The sequence below is a fragment of the Netta rufina genome (assembly GCF_964035555.1).
Source record: "Netta rufina genome assembly, chromosome: 2".
Lineage (NCBI taxonomy): Eukaryota > Metazoa > Chordata > Aves > Anseriformes > Anatidae > Netta > Netta rufina.
The window spans coordinates 136,905,736-136,930,508 of NC_140124.1; the positions used below are offsets into that span (position 1 = coordinate 136,905,736).

General features: G+C 35.6%; 1 protein-coding gene across 2 annotated transcripts in view; it reads left to right on the forward strand.

Annotated features, from left to right (window-relative positions):
* VPS13B (vacuolar protein sorting 13 homolog B) overlaps positions 1-24,773 on the forward strand; it is a 459,183-nt gene that overhangs the window by 323,526 nt on the left and 110,884 nt on the right. For both annotated transcript variants that reach the window (XM_084281966.1, XM_084281967.1), the window contains exons 34-35: positions 13,713-14,415; positions 23,602-23,739. In XM_084281966.1, the coding sequence (XP_084138092.1) occupies positions 13,713-14,415; positions 23,602-23,739 (841 nt within the window). The remainder of the gene's footprint in view (positions 1-13,712; positions 14,416-23,601; positions 23,740-24,773) is intronic.

The following is a 24,773-nucleotide window of genomic DNA, read 5'->3' on the forward strand; positions in this document are numbered from 1 at the left end:
TAAATAGCAAGGTCACAAACAAAAATCGCAGGAGCTGGATTAAGTACTTCATCTTGCAAGTCCTAGCTTATTGCTTTGTATCTTTTCCAAACCCTGCAAAGAGACACTTCCCTTTGCTTACAAGCGCTTGAGCTTGTTGTGTTCACAGTGTGCCCCCAGTTGAGAAAATATGAAAAGTCTAATAGTGTGCAATACAGTAGGATCCTTACTTCATACTAAAGATGGGACACTATTCTAGAAATGCTGAAATTGTAGCTAATATGAATTATTCACACTGAATGAAAGGCACAGAGAAAGTAATTTTGAAAATCTGTAAATGGTCCTGCTGCATACTGACTGGTAAATCTGAAATAGGTTCTCATTTCAACTGAGAAAAATTTAATGAGGACTTCTCTCTTGGGAAAGCAAAAAACTTTTTCCCCATCTCTGTTAAAAATACATGTAAGGTTTTTGCATTAGTTTCTTGATCTACAATTTCTGTTGAACAAAGTTGTTTTCTTTGCTAGGGTGATTTGTAAGGAGTTCAGATGAAGACAAATAGACATTTGCTGGTCCACATGTACATGGACATTAACTTGGTTTCTGTGTCATCTTGCTTTTAATGCAGTAAAATTTGTGGAATGGCCAATTTTTTTGAAATATAAATGACAGTAGAGGTTTACCTTCTGATCATTTTTTGTCCTTGGGCTGTTCTATTCATAAAGTTTTAAAAGTAAGCTTGTAGCTTGATAGTTTCAGAGAGAGTGCTAGAAGTGTAACTTTGTGAGATTGCCAATAAAAACCCTTAGCTGGAATAGCTGAATAATACTTGCATCATTTTCCTGGTAGCTTTACCAGGAATCCCACATAGCCACTTGTCGGATGTTTTCCTGAAAATAAACTGGTCTTTGGTTAGGTCAAGGACACTGTCAAAATAAAGTCCTTGCCAGTATCTTGAGTCATCGCCATACCCTGTTTCCATTGTTAGGAAGCTTTGTCTCATCATTTGATTTTGTTGCCAAAAACAGCAGAGAGAAATCTTTTTGAAGGGCTGTGCAGTACTTTTTTGATACTTCCTATAAGCAAATGTTTTCATTCTATTAGAAACTTGGGTGCAATTCATATATTGGGAAAATGCCTTTAAATTTACTTTGCTACTAAGACTCTTCAATGCAGAAATATTTTTTTTTCAACAAAGTAAATAATAGGCGAGAGACTAAAGTAACCTCACTCTAAAATAAAAAATCTTAAAAGAAAGGGTCCATTTTGTAGATAGGAAGACAAAACACATAACGAATATTCAAAAGAATGTATGCATGCTTGTAGATGTGCACGCATGCACAATGGAAAATGTGACGAGGCCCACATGTATAGGTCCCATGGCTTTGATTAGTATGATGAAATCCAGTATTATTTGTGTTCTCATTTAGATAGTAGAGGTAGTTGTCTCACTAACTTGCATTGCAGAGTGGTTTTGGTGAGTATGGAGAAGATTAAAAACCAGGAAAATATTTCCATTTGTACATTTTTGCAGCTGATCAAGTCACCAGTTGCTGTATCAAACAGTGAAATCATAGATTATAATTGTGATAGACTGATATGAGTCATGCATGTGATACTAATAACATCTACTGAATCAAATTCAGGTTTGCAGCCACTTCAAATAGTCCTGAACTTTTTTCTGCAGATAAGTGACTACAAGTACCTATTCAGAGGGAACAATGTAAAGCCATAGTATGTAGCTCTGGTGTTTCTGCTATGCTAATTAATATTTTTGCGTAATAATCTTCAATGTTAGAATTTTTTTTCTTTAGCAAATGTTTCTAGCCAGCATTTCCGACTCATGTTGTTTAATTGACACCGTACCTTCTTCCCGAACTACCCGTGACTCATTGCACGGATCACGACTGAAAGCTTCATTCTGAACTTCTCCTAACATCTCCATTAATTTTAGCTCTCTCCATCAAAGTATAGGAGTAATAATGACTTGGTAGAGTATTCTCGGAAATGAACAGTGACAACTATTTCAAATTATTGTGAGTGTGGGTAAAACAGATAATGTGGAAAACTAAACTTGATTAGCAAAGAAGGATGTGGGAGTACTGGTTGACAGCCAGCTAAACATGAGCCAACAGTGTGCCCAGGTGGACAAGAAAGCCAATGGCATCTTAGCTTGTATGAGAAATAGTGTGGTCAGTGGAACTTGAGAAGTGATTGACCCCTTGTACATAGCACTGATCAGACCACACCTCGAATATTGTGTTCAGTTTTGGGCCTCTCACTACAAGAAGGACATTGAGTTGCTTGAGCATGTGTAGAAAAAAGCAATGAAGCTGGTGAAGGGACTAGCAAACAAGACTCATGAGGAGAAGCTGAGGGAACTGGGATTCTTGAGTCTGGAGAAAAGCAGGCTGAGGGGAGACCTCATCACTCCATACAACTACTCAAAAGGAGGATATAGTGAGGAGGGTGTCAGTCTCTTTTCTCAGGTGGCAAGTGATAGGATGTGAGGGGAATGTCTAAAGTTGCATTAGGGGCGTTTTAGGTAGGATATTGGAAGAATTTCTTCACGGAGAAGGTGGTAAAGCATTGGAATGGGCTGCACAGGGAAGTGGTGGAGTCCCCATCCCTGGAGGTATTGAAGAGATGTGTGGACGTGGCACTGAGGGACAGGGTTTAGTGATGGGAAGGTCAAGTTTGTGGTTGCTCTTGGTGATCTTGAAGGCCTTTTTCAACCTAGAGGATTCTATGATTCTAAAAATCTATTGGCTTTACTGAGTATGGATTTCATCAAACTCATCTGAAGAGCAGTGAATTAATGTAGTACTTCAGCAAGTCAGGTGTCTTCACGTAGCTCTAGGTGTAGTTAAGTATTTGTCTGGACTAGTTCACCAGTGATCTTGCAGTAAGTTGTATCTTTTCTTTGGTTTCTCACTGGAACATGCAATTTGGTTTCCAAAATTCTGCTGATAAAGGTCAATCACTTTTGGTGATTCTTAGACTTCCAAAACATGGAGAGAAGAGAGGAAAAATTATTCGGAATCACAAATAACATTTTTGCTAATCTGTTGATGTTCATACAAAGTAGTTTCTCAATAGGCTGGTTTGAGCTGAATGCCTCTCTATTTGTCCAAGCTTGTCCATGATGAAGCCCCGATGCATAGCATGGGGATTTATGCCAAAGATCAGTTTGGACCAGCTAACAAAATAATATATGTCAGAAATTTAGCTTTTATAAATTGCACATCCTCTCTGTATTCTGCTTGTATTTTTCAGCAAGCAAAGAAATATGATTAGTTACAGTAGTAGGTTCCCCAGGTACTTACGTGCTGCAGTCTGGTAGAGAATTTTCCAGTAGGTACTGTAAAATTGAAAACCAATTTTAAAATAAAAGCTATACATTTTGTAATATATATATTTGTATATATAATTTAAATATCAGTACATAATAATGCTTATCTCTGTAAGCATTTAAAGCTTGTTAGTGTTTATGAAGTAACTCAAGCAGAACATTGATCTCTTATGTGTTGTGTGTTGTCTTTTTTTGTTCCGTTCATTTTTATGCTTCTCCTTAACTTTTATTTTGCTGGAGATGAAAGATTTGAGTAAAAGGAGTTCATAGCTGTGTCATACCGCTGCATATACTGTAGGTTTAGTATCTTAAAAAGGCTTTAGAGACAAACAGTAAATGTTAAGATACCTCCTCCACGACTGCTTTTGATAAAATATTCTATAGCGGTACAATAAAGGATGAACATTTTAAATTACATTCATAAAAGTCATTTTTTACCATGTATTCAATAAATAACGCAGTTTTGTCCATTTTTTTGTGCAAGCTGTTTGGAGATTCCTGAAAATGAACCATCCAGAGCTTGCTTGCTTGCTTTTCAAAGGTTACTCTTTCAGTAATAGACATGAAAACCAACAGCTTAAAAATTGTCTTTGAAAAGGTGTACCTTGCATAATGGAAGATACAGTGGAAGAGTTGGAGGCTATTTGGAACGCTAGCTTTAAGGCAGCACCTCACAAATATTTTGATAGTATGGATCATGGTCATATTGGTTTTATGTTGTATGCATTTACAGCAGTGCATATTTTCTACATGGCCACTGCAGCAGTTGCATAACTGAGCAATAATACTTGGAATCGTATTTAAGAAAGTATTTAAATAAACTTCCATAACTAGGAAAAAGAAGAAAACAGCAGTTCTTAGTGAAGGAACAGAAACTTTATGGACCAAAATTAGAAAAATTCTTTTTATGAAAAAAACAGTGTATATAAATAATGTTGAGTAATAATCTCAAGTCTTTTTATATCTATCTATATAATATGCCGTAATAATACCATATAGAAGTAGATAAAGGCCAAAAGTGTTTTTCAGTGAGAGAACAAAACTCGTATGTGTACTGTGGCCCATTTCTTTTCTTTCATGTCATCACCAGCCCACTGTTAGATGATTCCAATGAAATCTTAGCACTGCAGTTAGAAGCTTTGAAAATGGCAGACTACTGCAGGATGTCTTTAGTAATAATTCTCAGTTGATTTTCCTGTAAGGTATATAGTCAAATCTCAGCATAATTTGAGCTCTGGGCACTTTGAAGCCAGCTTCCTAGCACTGAGGAGATGAGGGCACTTGGAAGACTGCCAGACTCAATCAGTCAGAAAAACCTGAAGGTGTAGTTCTGTGTATTTACCTCTCCTGAAGTGGGCTTATAAGGGTTGTGTTTCTCACGTCTCATTCCTGCTCCAATACTACAATTGTTTGGTATTTTTTAATTATTTTTAAGTTCAGAGGGCACCACTTAGGGTGTAATTTTGAGGCTAATTGAGTGATTCCAAACTGGACTGCCACAATTGATCCTTCTCTTGAGATAAAATACAATGAGCCAGTGCCCAGAATATAACATACCAAAAACAAATACCTTTTTTTTCCCTGGATTTTTTTTTTCTGGGATTATTTTGGGTGCTTCAAGACCCAGAACCGGCTGTGTTATACAGCCATACTAAGCACAAATGAGGAGACATAAAATCAGTCTTTCATGGCATTGTACACGGAGGCCATGACAAAAAGCTTGCTAAAAATGAGAATATTTTTTGATGGCCTAGATCAAATTAACTGTATTCCGGAACTCTCAGTTTCCTGGTCTTCAGTTCATATGGCACTTCATGTGCTTTACTTCCCCATGAAGTCTTTTTGTAAGGTACTCTACACAAATTGAAACATGATTTAGTCAAACATTGGGCTAGGTACAAGTGTATCTGGCTTGATACATGTGAGATGTAACAACCTTAAAAAAAAAAAAAAAAAAAAAAAACATTAAGGGAAAAAAAGATAATTTTCCAGACATCTGGAAGCTTTAAAACCTTAGGCACTCAACATCCCAGCATACGTTTCAGTGAGCAATTGTGTGCCAACAGTTGGATATTTCTCACTGGAGATTGCTGTACTGTGGATTTTTCAGCTTGTGGCATGTAGGCTGACTCAGTCTGACATTACTGGAAATAATGTGGAAGGAAGTTTGTTGACTTGGGCAACGTTTGTACATAACGTCTTCTAATCTTCTATGATTTTAGTTATTTTAATTGTCTGTAGGATGTTCAAAACATATAGAGGCTCTAATATATCTGAAGAAAAAAAATATAGCATATGATTTGGGGGATAGTTTGTTTAGCTGTATGCTTATTTGATTAAGGGTCTACAGGTAGAATCTATGTTATGATAGCCAACTAAGTTACTTTACTGTGTTACAGTAATGACTAATTTCATTGTTCGTACACTCATTCATTCTATCCTAGAAAACAATGCTTAAATTAGCATCCTGAGGTTTTGTTGAATCCTGCTTTGAATCACTGCTATGGTATTTGGCATCTAGTCCTACATCTTTTCATTCGAACATTGAATAGTAGTTAATGGCAGAATATTCCAATTTACTCCAGTGGGAGTAAATAACTTTGTTATACTTCTCATCTCCGGATGTCCTAACACTGAATCATCAGATATTCCCATACTTAGAATTCGAAAATGATTTAAATTCTTGAATTTAAAACTTGTTCATTGAGTTCTTACTTTATACATCCTCATCACATAGGAAAGTTTTTGACCCATGATAGAACACCTGGTCAAGAAAACATCAGTGTGTAGGACCCAGGATTTTTTGCACCTAATCCCACTCAGTCACACTGTGATTTCCCAGGACTGGTCAGTGGCAACACCACTTAAAACGATCCCACCACAGGCTTGGTTGTTATGTTGTTGTTATTACAATGTACTTAGGCACACCAGTGAATGTGAGTTAATTCAACCTTGTGACATTTTCAGTTAGGTTGATGAAGCAAAGTTCTTTCTACAAGATTAGATCAATGTTAAACCACAATTTAGTTCTGTGATCTTTCTACGTAAAAATGTGGTCTAAAACTCTGACTGGTGCAATTACAGCCTTATATTGAAATCTTAATACTGAAATGGTAGAGAATGTCATGCAAAATCAAGCTGACATTTCAACTGTTTTTTTTAAAACTTGTCGGAGTGAGGTATACAAGCAGACTCCCATGAAAAATATTGTTTCTTGGCCTTAACAAAAAAAGAATGTGCAAAAATAAGCAAACACTAATCGTTTGTAAAGTAAATATATTCATTGTAATCCAGATGCTTTTCATGTAAAGGCAAAAATATGAACTTAAAAATTATGAAACTAAATTTTCAAAAATAACACAGAAAGTAATACTTTTAGTAGAAATGTTAAGGAAAGATTACTGTTTGACAAAGAATTCTGGCAGATTTCAGCCTGGTCTTTTCAATTTGAAAATGTGCCTTCAAAAAAAATAAAAGAAAAAAAAAAAACAATTGAACACAAAATTGAACAAAACTTCTTCCTGGCCTTTAATAGTATAGCATAATAAGCATACTGTTTGTATTAAGATTAAAAATTTAATTCTGTTGGAGTTAGGAAGGATTTAGCATTTGCATATAACCATGTTAAAATTGGAACATTTAGCACAGCTTTGATTTATGAATATTTGGATCAGTGTTTAACAGAATGTAGCCTCTTACTTTAGTTTTGAAGAGCTGGAAAAGCATTACACAAGCTGTGAAGCTGTGTTGTATTGTTCCTAGCCATCACATCTTTCACATAATTCGTGCAGTATTATGAAAACTAAAATTGAAAATTCCTGTCAGGAAGAGTTCTGCAGGCCTGTGAGACCATAAACAGCATTACACTTAAAATTCACATCATTTATTTTACAGCAAATTCTGATTAAAAAGAAAATTATTTAGTGAAAAAAATAAATTGACTTTTATACGAAATAAACTATTTTTAAAATTTCTGATATTTTTGTTGCATCATTTTGACTTCATTTAGTAGTTCCCTTTTTGTAGGAGTGTTTTGGATTCAGAACTTTCTGCATTGTTACATTGATACAAGTACAAGCAAGTTGTCTATATTAAACTGCAGGACTGAAGTTTTAATTTAAAACTTAAGAGCAACTTTATTAGACCAGAAAAAGTAATTTAGTAGTCCAAAATGTTTTTATGTGTGTGTTTCATTATATTTTCCATGTGAGATTAATATGTCAGTTTAAAAACTAACTTTGATAGTGGTCAGAATTATTGTCATTCGTATAATTCATATTCAAATCAAAACAGAATTGTTCAGTAGAACAAAGTGGTAAACAAGTTAGCAAAGAAAATAAAAATAGATCTATAGAAAACAACGGTACATCAAATACATTCATATGCTGTTGGAGAATCTTTGATGAAGTATATGAAGAATGTAGAATAAATCCAGAAGGAAAATACACAGTGTTTTCTTCATAATTCCAGTTTAACCACAACAGGAAAATAAGATATAAAATAAAATAAAATAAAATAAAATAAAATAAAATAAAATAAAATAAAATAAAATAGGAATGGTCATTTTTTTGTAGCTTAGGCAGGATTTTTATTTCCATGAAAATACTACTACTTTTTAGCAAGAGAAATAAAACTAGGTCATATGTCACAGTGATGTACCAGATGTGATTGGCACTTTGATTCTGTGGTTTCACACTTGTGACTCTTTCCATAATTTATGTAATGTGAAGAATGATCTCACGATTGGCTGAAGGTTTTTGATCAGAGTTAAGGAATGGCTATGCTGAAGGCTGGAAATTTTACTTCAATACTGCCATTATATAACCATAATTAATATGAGTAGCTGGAAAAATTATGCAGATGTAGATGGTTTTGATCTAGAGCAGTTGCACTTCCAAAGATTATATTGCTTACGTTTGATCCATTAATTAGAGAATTAGTCTGTAAAGTGCAATAAAGTACCAGTAAAAGAAAATAAAACTGGTAGAAAGGTTTACAGTGAAACTGCATGTGTTTACATTTGTTATTGTTGAAAACTCCAGAAAGATTACGAAAATGAAAATATAATGAAAAACATCAATTGTAAAACACCATTCTCTGATTTGGAAAATGTGTTAATTATTGGTCTAAAATATTAGTTTGTGTGTTTACCTTGATAATTTTGCTGCCTCTCTTCATGGATTGAAACTTTCAAGACATGTCTCTGCTATCTGAAGACTTTCATCAGAAATAGAAAATAAATAAGGATTGCCTGGCCATGGTTGCACTAACCTAATGGGACTGCTCACCAATTTTGCTAAGCAAATCTGTTTATTTACCATAGATTTTAAGATGTGCTTCTCAGTGTGTGTTCTGCAGGACATGCTATTTCCACACTCTCTCACTAGATAGATATATATGTCATATGCCCTATTGAACTCAAGGGGTTAAGCTAGTAAAGTTACCTATCTCAACACATGAAAAGGAAGAATTAGCCGCAGTTCCCTAGCTACTAGTGTAGCTTTCAACACCTTTCCTATGGTGTCTAGTATTGATAGGATATATAACTGTGAAAAGACGAGAAAATGCACTGAAGTGATCTAAGTAAACTATCATCTTGACATGTTTTTTCTAGCTATTGAAAACCTTTCCATATTGCAACTCATTCTGACAGTGAAACTGTAGAATTCCTCTGATTTAAGTACCATCTGGTTATGCTCAAAGCTTTAAAGCTATTATCTCAGCATAAAATTTCAGCGTCCTATACTTTTTTCTTCGCCAAACTATCCATTTTTAAGCCACAAATATTTTTCCAGTCCTTTCAGATTTTATCTAAAAGTATATTTTAACAGTATTTAAATAGTTCTTAAACAATAACAATTTATCTTGATAGATGACATGCTGTGTTTTTTCATTTTATTTTAATTAGCCATTGTGGAACCAAATTCCCTTTTGTTTTACTCCTTTGAATACTGTTTAATTACAGTTATCATGCCAAATATCTTAAAGGTTATTTTACCAATACAGTTTCATTTAACATAAGCCATGTGGAATCAATAGTCCTGTTTCCTAAAGTGAATGCTTGGAAAATCTTACATTCATATGTTAAGAGTACACATCCTTTCCTCATTAGTTGGAAAGTACAGGGATTTTGGCACAGGTTCTGTGTGGAAGCATTGTGCAGCTTTTATATGGATTTTGTTTTTAGCCTTTGATGACACTGTTTAGAATAGGAAGTATCTAATAAGTAAAGCATTTTGTCTAATGTGCTGCCAGTGTGTTTAATATATGCCTGGAGGTCTGAAACATTATCTTCTCCACTACAGTAATATGCATTTAATTCTCTGAAAGCAGAAGGTCGAACTTTTAAAAGGGACTCAAAGTACATTTTCAACTAAAATAATTTAAAACACATGGGATAGGGGACCAGAGTAATGTACAGTTGGTTTTTATGGTTTAATCATGATCATGTTAATGCACACCAGTAGCTAATTAAAGAAAACTTTTATTGTTCATTTTAAATGGGTTATGTAAAGAGTAAGAGAATTGATATAATACAGCCCAATGATAAATGTTACCATTACATTTGCTAACAGCAAGCTGATATTGCTGTTCTTGACATCTTTAAAGTATTGGCCCATTTATTCCATAATAAAGCAAAAAATCTTTTTGGAGGAGTTATCCTGAGAGTCATTCCCTCTCATCTCCAATCCCATACCTAAATGATGCCCAGGTTTATTATTAGGCATACTTTCAGGTTTACTGTGAAACCTGGGAGAAGGCTCAATGCTTACCGAGCAGAAATTGATGCAAAAAGTTCCAGTGGTACTTCTGCACCTTTATTTTGTACAGAGTCATATTATTAAAAAGCTGTCTAGCAAATCATCCCTCACTCGTTCCAACCTTTATAATATGTGTGGTAAGAGAATGCATAAGTCAAAGTTTAATTGTTGGGCTGGGTGGCATGGAAAATTGCAATAGGATATGGTGCTTTTTACCTTTTGGGCACTGGTTCGTATTGCATGCTACTTTGTACTGAGCAGAAGTTACCATCTGACTGCTGTTCAGTGACCTGTGTGAATTGATTTGGGGGTCCCAGTAATTCTTTTAGTTGAATGTCCACAGAACAGGAAACTCAGCAGTTGGGACCAATTAGCACCCTTGCAGTATACTGAGAGTAGTCAGAGAAACTAACTAAAGTATGAATGGGGATGGGGGTAGAGGTACTTTCCTACCTTCCTTGAGGTGCTTCACACAGAGGAACACATTTAATAGATGCTTAAAACAAGGCAGAAGAAAAGAACTAGGATTTAAGTCAAATATATTTAGGTGTGAGAATAGATGATCCATTCAGAAAACAGAAGCAGGATGCTTTCTCCCTTCACTCAGTCATACATACGCAATGCTTTTCTCTCTGGAATATCACCATTTAGTGGCTGACGTTCTATTTTCAATCCTTCTGGCAAAGTCAGGTATAACTTAAATGTCAGTAATCTGTAGAAATTACTCCTGCATAGAGGAAAACAAGATAATACCATGTAATGCCATAAAAGTATATTTCTCTGCAGAACTATAGTTTCTAAAAAGATTTTTCATAGTGCTGAATGGAAGGCTTTGGAGTAACGAAGAACTTCTGGGTTTAACAGCATATGCCCTCTACTTCATTTCAGGCAGTATTTCCATGAAATAATGGCAAGAGCATTCCACAGCTCCATCCCTTCTGCCTTTTGCATGCCCTCAATGCATGAACAATAAAACCATCTATGCCATTTTGAAAGTACCATCAGTACAAGACACGGGGAAAGCACGTTATGGTTTACCAAACACAGAGGCTGAGGTGTAAATAGTCTAACCTTGCTAGGATATCAGGAGAGGTCATGGTTTCTTGGCTTATAACGTTGTAATTCATTAGAATGGTTTCCAGTTATTTTTACAGAGGCTACATGAAAAGTGGTATCACTTTTACAAGTCAGTGATATGAGTCTGTCATAGAAATCAGCCACAAGGAAGTTTATTGGTTATTTGAAAAATATGTACGTGAGTGAATCTGAAAAGATTGTAACCAGAGCTGGCAAAAACCTTTTCAAAGAAAATCTCAGCTAGTTAATGGTTCTGTTTTAGGATTTCCTTTGTAATATTTTCTTTAGTATGGCCATGCCTTTAAAGAAATAGAGGGGGAGGGTTTGCTCCCTTTGTTTCAGAAAGCACAATGAAAAGGAACCTTTAGAAAAGCAGCTTTTCTTTAACTCCCACCACCACCTATTTTCGACAGTAAATGTAGAACCTACATTTACTGCTGTATAAAGACTAAAGTTTGAAGAAATTCAGTAATCACTGCCCTTCATTTCTGTAGCTGCTAATAAGTTTTGTAAGTTCTTTTAATTCATGCTTACATTTTTCAAATGGAAGTTAAGGTATGTTTTACCCTAGTTTATATCTCCCTTTTCAAAGATTCCTTATAGTAGAAAAGACAAAAAGAAACTGTTAAAGTAGGCCCTGGAAAAATAAATAAATAAATAAATGAAATCATTGAGTCAGTGTGCACACTGGCAGCCAAAAAAAAAAAAAAAAAAAAGCAAAATACTGGACATAATCAGTTTGGAGATGGAGAGCAAGACTTAAGGCATTGTTTTGCTGCTATATAAAACTGTAGTGCTCGTATTTGTGCTCCTTTATCTAACTCCCCTGTGCACTGTTTAAGAAGTGCATAGTGGAGTTAGATAAGTCAGAGAGAGGAAACTAAAACAAATAAAGGTGCTGGAGCAGCTGCTTTGTGAAGAGATACCCAAAAGGCTGGGACCCTACTGTCCTGAGAGGAGAAGGTTGAGGGGTATGTGATCAAGGTTTACAAAGTCATAACAGCACTGACAAAGCTGACCATGAAACAGTTGTTCAAATCCTACGCTACAAAAAATTGGGGGTCATGCAATAGAACTAGCGGGAGATTGGTTTAAACTGAATACAGATTTTGAAATTTGCTGCCCCAGAAGCTTGTGGAGGCCAGACAGTGTCAGCGTATTCAGAAAGGAAGTGGATAAATCATGATAAGAAGTCCAGAAAGTGTCACTAGAAGGACTACACAGGCATGTACCCACTGGCATCCCAAATGCAGCAGCTATGGATGCTTAGGGAGTAGAAGGGGAACAAATTGCAGTAAGTGGCCAGCATCCCGTCTCTCTCAATAGGGTCTCCTCCTAGCGCTGTCAGAAACGGCATACTGTGCTGGGTGGGTCATGCATCTGAAAGAGTTGGGCATTTCTTACGGTAACTTTTTTGCTAATCGGAGCAGAAACATTTCTTCTGGGCAGCACAGATAGAAGTGCTAGTAATTCTGTGGAAGCTATCTGTGGTAATGCATGAGTCTAAAGTCCACATGAATCACAAGAGTTGGTCTTCCATCATCATTACTTATTATTATTACTATTGAATTTATGCATTTTTTTTCTTTCCAAATCTTTTTGCGTATATGCCCCCCACCTTGTCCTCAAGTTCTTTGTAGGATTTCTACTTGTTTCAGCAGCGGTATTTGCAAGTGTATCCTGTTCCTGGATAGTAAGCTCTGCAAATTAGTTTTGTTTCATTGGTTTATTTCTTACAATAGAAGTTATTTTAAGTGTTTATTCAGTGGTGTGTGTTTTGTTTTTGAAATATTTCTATATGCAATGATTTCTCACCTGAAACCCTGTGGATTACAAGGTTGGAAACCCAGCCAAGGTTATTCTTGGTGAGTCTTGGTAAGCAAAGAGCTCAGACTCCATCACAGGGGTAGTCTATAGATATTGCGTGATGTTTCCTTCAACTTTGGTGTTTAACATAAGTTAGCTGTTATTTCCATAACTCTAAGAAAAATACTAATTCTACAACATAATATTTACACTTTTCAGCTTACAATTTCTATTTTATCTTTTTGTCATTTTGCAGTAGATTAATATTGCTATCTCTTTCGTGTTGTCACAGTAAAATATTTTAGTGCCAAAGAAGACTTCTTGAGCATCAGTGCTCAAAACTATTTCAAAATGCTCAAAAATAGTTATAACTAGGCTTTTTATTTACGATGTATTCTTTTACAGAGATATGGTTTCATATTAATCTTTATATTTCTTGTAGAATCTTTAGCATATAAGGAACCATTTAGAAAAAAAATGAATTGTAAGCCTAGAAATCTTTATTTTTTTTCCTTCACATGTTGTTTTGGCACTTCATCTGTTGTGAGTCATCATTTCATTGGAACAGACACCTGCTGTGTTTTCATGAGTGATTACTCTGTTAAAGTTAACTTGGCAGATATTTTTTATAATTCTCTTTTTTGACATCATGTTTATATAGTGATTGTTTGCTGCCACTGAAATGGAAACAGTTGGGATATGGATATCATAAGCTAATATAATATTTTCCTTTGCAGGTTTCCAAACAAGAGCAGAAAAAAATGGACGTGTCTGATGGGGGAACAGTTGAGACTTCTTCACGTTACAGTGGAGCACAGGACAGTGGAATTGGCAGTGACAGCGTTAAGATCAGAATCGTTCAGATCGAGCAGCACAGTGGCACCAGCCAGCACCGCATTGCCCGTCCCTCCCGCCAGTCTTCCATTGTGAAGAACCTCAATTTCATCCCTTTTGACATTTTTGTTACAGCAAGCCGGATCTCCCTGATGACTTACTCATGCACTGCCCTACCTAAACCAAAATCACCACAGGAGCAGAAAGATGGTGAGAAAATAAGCAAAAGCTCCTTGAACCTTCCAGAAGCAGGCTCAGGTAGCAGCCATGATACCAAGAAGCCCAGTCAGCCAGGCATTTCCTCCGTCACAGCAGATGATCTTTTGAACAGCAATGTTCCCCCACCTACTGGAAGAAAAACAGGTCTTTTGTCACTGGAAAGTCTGCATGCTTCCACAAGGTCATCTGCTCGACAAGCCCTGGGTATAACTATTGTTCGGCAGCCCGGTCGCAGGGGAACTGGTGACATCGAGCTGCAACCATTTCTCTACCTCGTTGTGTCACAGCCCTCTGTGCTCCTCAGCTGCCACCACAGAAAGCAGAAGGTAGAAATATCAGTGTTTGATGCCGGTCTTAAGGGAGTAGCCTCAGACTACAAGTGTACAGGTAAGATCATTTAACATTCATTCCTGGGTATAAATGTCAAAATTATCACACTTCTGAAAGTTACTGGGGTGGTGGAAGAGAAAACAACTGGTGGACTTCTGGGACATCTTTAGAATTCAATTGGTAAATATTCATTTTTTAAGGATTACACACCACAGCTAAATCAATCGAGTGTGAAAAACGTTTGAAATTAATTAAGATCGAACCTTTCAGCAAACATTTCTTCATGTTCCTCAATATTACTTTTTCAGCGCCAGACTGTCATAGGGACTGTTCCATGACTTCAGCTTCTTAGTGTTTTCTGCAGAAGAGTAGTAAGACAAACAGATTTCTTTAAAAAAAAAAAAAAAAAAAAAAAAAGGCATAAAAAAGCATTTCATAAGGCTGAGTATCACAGAATTTCCCCAAACTAAAATACTGATAAAATGTAAAGAAAGACATTTTAGAAGCACCTGGTGTTTTGATCATAATCTATAAGAAAATTATAGTGATCTTCCAAGGCATCTAATGATGTCATTTATTTTAAGTTTTCATTCAGCTGGGGTACAGGTTTTTAATGAATTTACTTCTTTTCTCTTTTAATTTAATATGCAGAGTTTATAATAAGAAAGACCAGAATAACTGTTTAGTGGGAAAATTCTGAACAATTATTTTTCTGTCTTATGTGTACTGATGAAGAGAGAAATCAAATGATTGCAATTAATTTGTCTGACAGCCAGTACTCAGTTTTAATGAGATGCATCATTACTCTACAAACTGTTATGAAAAAAAAAACAACACACACACACACAAAAAGTGTACCTGAGGATGCAGGAATTTGATCAAAAAATACCTAGAGAAGGTTTTCTTTGTGTTTTGTTTTGTTTTGTTTTGTTCTTTTTTAAGTTGATTACTGAATGACAGTTGTAGATAAAAAAACATCACTAGTTTTTTTCATGCCAGATTTCATACAGCACACCAGTTATTTAAAGTATAATATCTTTTTTATGCAGCTATACTGAATCTCTACTGAGTGAGATTGTATAGATTGTATCTTTTGAAAATTGGGATTAAAGCCATGTGTTTGGACTAATAGATGCCATTAAAGACTAATAAATGCTATTTTTGATAAATCTTAACTTCTTCCAGAAATCTGAGCAATTGTGGAACTTTTAATGGGATTAAACATTGAGGAAGAGTAGACAGCTGGAGAGAAAATACTTAAAGTAGAGAGAAGAAAACATGGCAGAGAATGCATCTTTTATCAGCCCTCCATTTTCATCTTCCTTTGTTTTTGCTATCCTGTCTTGAGAGAAACATAGATGTGTCATGAGTTTGATTTACTTCAGATTCCCATCTTTATTTGTTAAATACCATATAAAAGATTATCATTGTAATAATTAATATGAAAAGAATTAGCAAATCAATTAACAGAGCAAAGCTTGAAGGGCAGTGGGAGTAGTTGTAAGTTTAAGATCACAACTTCATGAAGTCACTACTTCATTTTCATGTCTGAGACACTCAGATGTGTCCTTGTACGAGCTGCTGTTGCATTACCAATATAAACTGGGCAAAGTTCTCGCCATTCTGTTGCTACTGTTAACTTCCAAAGCCTTTCGCTACCTTTGTACCTATGGGAGCTATAAAGCAATAAAGTCTTCCTACAAATTGAAGGTGGGTCAGAGAGCACAGAAGCAATGCAAGAAGTGTTAAGTGGTAAAGATGATAGAAACATACAGCCTGAGGGGTCCTAGCTCACCAGCTAGAGAGCTGGAAAGGCCTTCTTGGAGAACCAGAGATTAGGCCTACATGGGTCTCATCCTTTTCTTTGGCTTTTTATCTTTGTGTTGGACAAAGGTGAAACAGTGTGGAGGTGGGAATCAGACACAATGTGAACGCAGAAGTTCTGGTCTCATCCTGCTGCTTTTGTGGGCAGTAATAAATACTTAACTCATGTATCAGGCAGGATCCTGTGCTTTCTGCCAAAGCATTATGCCTTTTTTTAATAGAGTTTGAGAGGTGGGTGCCAAAGTTCTAGTGCCTAAAAACACCACCCTTAATGTATTAGTAAGTTAATAAAACTAATCCACACTTAAACACTTAAAGTCATATGCTAATTTGCACAACAAAATAGGCAGTATAAAGTTTTTATTGCCTCTTGTTTAGGAAGACCTGCTGTGCTTGTGATTGCATCATTCAAGATTAATGTTGTCATACCATTGTGGTAACATGTAGCTTTGGAAACTTCTATTTTATATTTCTAGCACTCATATTTGAGGCAAAACTGCAATTAACTATTTTTTATATATATGTGTGTGTATATATCTATATACACACACTATATATTACATAGCATATAATACAACATCAGGAGCATTGCACTGCATTTTCTATGTTGCTGCAGTTGATTTCATCAATCACTCCAGTTTTTCATGACATTGTGACTATTTGCTGACAGTTTTATCTGAAAGAGATGTATCATCCAAATGAAGAATGATATAAAGTTCATTTGAAAGAAATAAGTTAGATTCTCTCCGTCTGCACAATAGCTATGTCCTGTTGTGGTCTTTTTTTTCTCTGTATGTTAAGGACTGGAAGATGGGAAGAGGGCATAAATGATGTTTAATTTACAGGGAATGTTGCTAAAGAATATTTCCAGTTAAACTCTAAAAACCTTCCCTTCTTGTGTCTGTGTGTCAGCATGCCAACTGATTCTCAATTATCTATGATACAGTGGGGAGGAGGACACAAGCTAAATATGAAAGATATATTTAAACTAGGTTACCAACAGAGGATATTCCCCCTTGAAAAACATTTTAACAGTGGGACTAAGCCTGATGAAAACATTGTGTGCATGACACCACAGGATGGAGATGGGCAACAGCACAGCCACAGATATAACACGGCAAATTTCATCACAACCTGCTGAAATCAAGACTCCTCTGGGCAGAAGAAAAAATATATGTCATTTGTTATGAAGTTTTATTGGTCCTCCTGTGGGGGTGGTTTCTCATTACTTATACTAATGCGGTTAAGCTTACGTAGCTAACTGTATATGAGCTATGTAGATTAGATCCAAAATATGCTAATAAAAACTGTGACATTTCAAATCATCCTGTGCATGTAAATATACCATATATGCCACATAAGAACATTTTAGGACTATTCTAAAACATTTGGAAAATCATTTTGAATCAGTTTCGCTGTGTAATTCTGAAGGCACTACTATTAGTTCAACTGCCGTGGATTCAGGTCTTACGAAATGCAGTGCTATAATTCCTTACTGCTTTTCACCAAAGAGTCTGCATTTTTAAAACAATTCTCTCAAATCTTGCAAGGCAGAAGCAGTACAAGATCGTATTACGAAACAAGATCTTACTTTTTCATGGAAGGTAGGTCCAAGACTGCTTTGGAGTAAGGAAGAGTTGATAATAGTTTAGACCTACTTATGGCTTTTATCCCTTTACTGCCTTTTCCATGAGTGTAAGTCAACAAAGAATATTCTGGACCTTATAGCTATTTGGGTATTTGATCAAAGTCTGTTTTATAAAGCTTTGAATAAAATAGGGAAATTATCCTGTAAAGCTGCACCAGCATGAAGTCTGAAAAAAAAAATAGGTAACAGTAGGTAACTGACAAAATGAAATTTGTGATAATTTACTACTTTGAACCACATTTTGGGATAAGGGTTTGGGGGGGGGGGGGGGAGGTGTTTTTCTTTAAAAAAAAAAAAAAAAAAGATTTCAAGTTAATGGAGCTTAAAATTCAAGATTTTTACATTAAACTATCACTCTTTTATGTGTGAGAGGGTATTACCCAGTGGCTAAAACACTGAGCTTCTTCCAAAAAAAATTAGTTCCTCTGTTTGCTAGCTGTGTCTGGGGTTGTTTTTCACTAACTGAAAGATGAAACAAATAAGTACATGAGAAGAAAATTGGAGGAAATAGAATATTTAAAAGTTAAGTACTATTAGCATGTCAATTATCAGTTAACAGTAACACATTTCCAGCAGGCCTGGGTCTGTATCTGGGAGCATTTGCCTGCCTTGGAGCTAAAGACTAGTGGCTGTGCTTTCAATTTCCTCAGTATTTCTCTCAAAGCACGTCCACTGGCAAGTCAGTCTGGAGGAGGAGGAAAGTTACTAGGTTGTTATAATGTTAGCTCTGTTTTATTATGGTTGTGCTAAGCTGCTTCATTTGTGTTTTAAATTATTTTTGTACTCGCACAGCTTGATTATGATTATAGTACTTAGTGCCAGGTATAGGAACTTCAAATCAAAGTAAATAAATTAATGGGATAAATATTAAACCCTCAATAAATGCCATTAAAAAGACTAGCTGTTCCCTGAGTTGACTTGTAAGATCCTTTGTAGGTAGCCCAAAAGATACTATAAAACAACTCTTTTTATGCATTGCTCATCCTATGTTTTAAAAAAATGGCATCTGCTAGCCGTTAGTTTTTGCTAACAGAGCGTTGGCCATTTCCACTTAAATAAAAGTGGGTGCAATTGTTTTTAATGTAATCTCATAAGCTGCTTTTATAAATATTTTTTTAAACTTTTATTTGCTTTGTTTCAGGTAATGTAATCCAGATACAAAATTGCCTCATTTCCTGAGCATTGTGCTCTGGGCATTCTTGAAAAATCTTTTTTCTATTTGTTTGTTTGTTTATTTTCAAAGAGGAGGTTGTGCTGCTTGGCCATTTTAAAGGAGAGAAATTTCCAAATAAATATGTGTTATGCATGGAATTTCTTCAACTTCCTCCAGTGAAGCATTTGCAAAAAAAATAGCCATTGTGAGGCTGTCCAAAATTATCCTCTCTCTTTTTTTGCCTTTAATTTTATTTTTTTTTTACACCCACGCCTTTGATGGCAGGGGGTCCATGAAGAGCAGATGCAGTAGCTAAGACCACATGTAACCTCTGATCTAATGAAAAAGCCCAGGCTGAATGGAGAGAAACACAGGCTGGATCTGGCAGGAAGTCTCATTCACTGCCTCTCTGTCAGCTTGGGCTTCCTCCGAAGCAGAAAGAGGATTTAAAGCTGTTTCTTAGCACAGCATTGAGGGACTTGTGCTGGAGTATCACCTGTTCCCTCCCCTCTGAGTGTGTTTATGTTCCGGTGCATCAGCATCCAGGGTCATAAAGGTGTGCAGCCCCCACCAGTAAAGATGAACTGGCCTAGGGGTGTGCAGTGCATGCCTTGGGTTACTGCAAATGCTCATTTAGGAACTTCCTGACACAGCACTTGTGAGTACGCTCACAGAAATGTTTTCCCATTTAAGTTCACTAAATTCCAATAGAAACCATTTTTAAAATAACACCAAACGTCCCACTTCAGAGCTGGAAATGCGGGGAAGATTGCAGCATCGTACTGGCTTGCAAAATTGACTGCAAACCAAGCCATGATTCATCCATTGAAATAAAAGCCTGTTGGAGATCTCATTCGGCCTGGGTGAGGTTCCAGCTGGAGGGACCAAGTCGCTCGGTAGCCCGGTCCCCCTGCTAACGCCTGCCTTGGGCTGTTCCCCCAGGGTGCCCTGGCTTTCAGGTACAAACAGGGTCAAAAAACACATTTTGAAAAATGAAAATCTTCGAGATGTGAAATTTCTCCTGCCTCCATCCTCTCCTTTCCCCCCTCAGAAGTTTGGGCTTTGCCATCTCCTATTAACATGAGAATGAGTGGGAGGTAACTGCAATCAAAACTTGCAAATCCAAATCGAGTTTAGGAAGTTACTTCATAAACTCTGAATCTTGGAGACAAGATCTGGAACTTACCAGGACTAAAAGTGGCTTTGAATATTTGGTGGATTCAAAAATAGCCAGAGATATATATTTTTTTTCATTTGAATAATAATAATCATAATAAAGGAAAACAATGTGGAAGTATTCAAGGTCTCGCAGCTTTTCAGTCTTACAGATTTTAAATTACACTCTTGGTTGTTGATCTGTGATGGTTGTCCCACCATTTTTCTTTTGCTGCCCCAGACAAATTTTTCACATCATGCGGAGGACAGAATTTCTGGCCGTCTTCACCGCTCTTCACTTTTCAAGCCTTTCTTTTCTCTCTCTTGGCTTGCTGCGGAGTAATTCTAGCCTCTCCTTTTGCTTATATATGCATCCCTTGGGTTTTCTCCAGCATTTTCTTTATACAAATAACTGCAAATTTAAGTGTTGATTTTTGGGAGAATCATAGAAAATGGAAATGGAAATGACCTATTATAATACATTATTCAGACCGGTTCCCTGCTGATGCATAATTGTTCCCTGTTGTATATTTTATAGTGTTCTGTCAAGTGTATTTTTAAACATTTTGAACATTTCCATCGTTTCCTTGAGGGAGAAGAGTTCTTTTCCTAATAGGAATCCTTATTCCCCATCAGGAATTTCTTACTTTTCTGCCTAAATTTTTTTTTTTTTTTTCATTCTATTGCTTCTCTGGTGATTCCTCTGCAAAGTGGCATAGGAATTTATTTATTTGTTTATATTGTTCTATTCTTTTCCTGATCCTTAATCCTATGAAAACATGTATGCTGTTTTCTACCTTAGAATTTTTTATTTTTTTTAATCAGGATACACATATTTTACTCTTTTGACCTTCAGTGTAAATGAAGTTGTCCTACCCAGATACATTTAGTAGATCCTCGTTGGAGCTTCGTTCAAGTTTTTGAGATAAGCACTTGTATAGACAGTTTTGAAACCTCTGGAATTTAGCTTTCTTCTTATTGTATAAAAACTTATACCCTGGCCCCTGAGGATTATTATCTCAGATGCTGAACTATGACAATGCAGCTATCCTGCTGCCAGAATTATCTGTTCACCATGGTTCCACCCAAAATAAAAAATAAAAATAATTATTAAAAAAAAAAAAAAAAAGCTTGAACTCTTTAAGGCCAGTACTGTGTTAAAGGTAATACATTTTGTTGGACTTGAGCTAATTTTGTGTGTTGAGGTGTCTTTGTATTGTGTTCCTAATGCATAAATTCTGAGGTCTTTCATGTGTCCCAGTCCTGATATATCCCACATAGTGAAGGGGTGATGATGGTGCTGCACACCTTGGAGACATGACAGAGCAAAATAATCTTCCAAGAGCCCAATGGCTCCTTTACTTATTTATTTTTTGATTCTGTGCTTACATGCTGCAATACATGCAACCCTGCAGTACAGTGCCCTGAGGCTGTTATTTGTATAGCTAATGCCTTATGTCATGCAAGGATTTTCTGCTATGTAAGTTCCTTTCATTAAATAAATTTTCATCTTTGAACAACTACAACTGTGAAATGATTATTAGCTGTTTTATAATGTAAACATGTCTTAGGACAGTAGGAATATCTGTAAGTATACTCTGAAAAAGCAATGTTTGAATAAATTTACTGGAATTTCTTAATTTCTACTGGTTGATCTAGGTTGTTATATAAAGAATGGCACAATATCGTTCAGACATGAGACAAAGTAATAGCATACTGAAATATTTTACTCCATATTAGCAAACCTCAATGTTTACATTAATATTTCTGAAGGAACAATAAATAAAATAAAAAGATGAATTTAAGTGATCTAGCGATGTGCATTGCACAGTGTCATTTTTACAATGCTGTATGTTCTGAAAAGCATTAGTATATTGTTTATGATGAGCTACAAGTGCAAAACAAAATAGATCCAAGTCTGAGATTCTTGCTCAGCACAACTACAAAACTATATTTTGAAGAAAAAATATGCGTACCTCAGTGGTAAAAATTTTTATTATTATTTTCAGTATGCTGGGCAAAATCCAGACACAGGAAAAAGAAATTCCCTAAAGCAGTTACTACAGAAAAGAGAGTATGCCATACAATTCTGGTTAGTGTAATTAAAGAAAAGGACTGAGAACCATAAAAATGTAGAAATTCACATGGAAAATATACAAATCTGTTGTATGCAGTGACAGCTCTTAAATAACTGTTGAGAGCTGACTTTATAAATGTATAGTGGGAATAAAGGGAAGGAAAGGCTGTAATGTATATGCCATGCAGTACAAATACTGCTGTAAAGTCATTGCCTGAAAATTGATCAAATAAAAACAGAAGAATGTGCTAACTTTTGATCTTTTCCATATAGATCTAAAGTCATGATCAATTGGTTTCAGTAGGTTCTTTGAAATCACATAAGGGTTCGTATGTGCCAAGTTTTATATGAATCACATGATAAGGTCAAGAAATACAAATTCCAAAGCTGACTTTATATACCCAGCCCACATATGACTGTGATACCACGATACCATATGTTGAGTATAATAGCGGGTATGTAAATACTGTTCTTGAAAGGAATCCATTCAGTAACACTTAGTTAAATAAAACAATTCTAACAATTTTTAATTGACTGAAAATGGGAGAGATGAACTTTAATCAAGAAAATCTTAAATCTTTAAGGTGAGGCAGGTATTTGATAATTTAAGTAGCATTCTTGATGCTAAAGAATAATGCAGTATTTAGAATTTAAGATGTGTAGTACCAGAATTCAGGACTACTGTAACAAAGGTCACAAGTTGCTAAAGAATAAAAAGCCTATCTTCAGCACTGTTTTTGCCATCTGTGATACGCAGAAAATAAAGAAAGGAATACCACTTGGAGGAAATTAATTTTCATGTACTTGTGTGATATTACGGTCTGATCAAAGGGATACCATTCAAGATGCTATCCAAGAATAGCTACTGGTTTTAGAAGCTAAACATGCCGTGTGAGTGAAACCCTGAAGAGAATGATATAACTGCAATATCATTGTGCTTTGTCCTTGAGATCTGTTAGCATTCTGATCTCTTAAACTTTATCTTGCTGTTATTATTTTCTTAAGCGGTAATGAAAATACAGTCTGGAAAGTGATTTTGGATTGCTGATTCTCTTCGAAGTAGTACTGCTAAAAGATCAGTTTAAGTGCTATTAAAAGTTGTCTTGTGATGGGTGATATCTTTTACTCATATTTCTCTTGGTATTTTTGCAATTTTTCTTCATTTTGTGTGATACTGGATTTGCTCTCTTGCATATGTATGCATGCGTTGTTAAACACATGCACTGTCTATGTCAGCACAAATGCTGTGTGTAACAGTATTAAGAATTTTATCTACTGTGTATACATTTTAAACTTCTCAGCTTTACTTAATGACTTTATGTAGCATTTTGTTATGTGTCTTATTCCTGGAATATCATTAATGAATATGATCATTATCACCTATAGATCCTGGAAAGACGCTACCAGAAGCTCTGGATTATTGCAAGATTTGGTTGCAAACAGTAGCAGGAGAAGTAGATGCTAAAAGTGGTATTCCCCCTCCTCTTATCACGGTACAAATTAAAGACTTCCTTAATGGACCAGGTAAGCATTGACTTTAAGCTCCATTTTCATAACATAATTTATTTATAGATATGCACGTGAATACACACAGATCATCAGAAAAATGTTGTATTCCTTGCTGATGAATGTGAAAATTTCCTCCCATTGTTACCCTGAAATGAAATCACAGTTGAGGAATGGTCAGTCCTAGGTCAGTCACAGGTTTAAGGCCTGGTTATTTATTTTCTTTTCAAGGTCATTATAGAAGTTTTACCCCTCTAGAAGCCTGAGTTTGGCAAATTTCCAATAAAATGTAAACCTGCTTCTAGCTCTTGAACAACTGAGATTTTAAAATTTATTGAAGTATGTTTATAAAAGCTGACTTTTAAATTGGTTTTGGAGATTTTAATGATCTGCCTTCTCTTGTGTTCTTTGGAATCTGGATACCTGGCACTACAAATCCATACAATCTAAATTGCTAACACTGCAAACATGAAAATAATATTTATATTGCGTTTCTTTAATACAGAATACAAGTGGTGTAGTATGACGGTTCATTAGGATTTAGTTAAAAAGATTTAAGTGACTTGAAGTCTGACTCCTGAAGAATCACAGACTCCTGCAAATTAAACTGTTATGTATTATCCATGTTGTGAATTATGTATTTATAACTACAGTACTATGTAGAATATAATTAAGGTTGTATTGAAAGTTAGAAAATAGACCTACATTTACCTATGCCATCATAATTCAGCTCCCTTTTGCGTTCTTACTATAGTTTGTTGAATTGTGTAACTTTCTTCATAAATATATTTTCTTTACTCAGCACAGAATGAGCTGTTATCAGTCATTTAGTGAGCAACTCTTCCATGTTGGGTTTTTCTATTAATCCTGGTACACGTTTATACAGTCTAACACGTTATGTGAAGCTAGCTCTACAAAATAATTACATATTTCCTCTGCATTGCTTACAGCTTTAAGATCTGAGCACTACAGACAAATTCATTTACTTGCACAACCCTCCTGTGGGTGATGGCGTAGTATGCCCTTGCCATTTCACAGGAGGTAACTGAGGT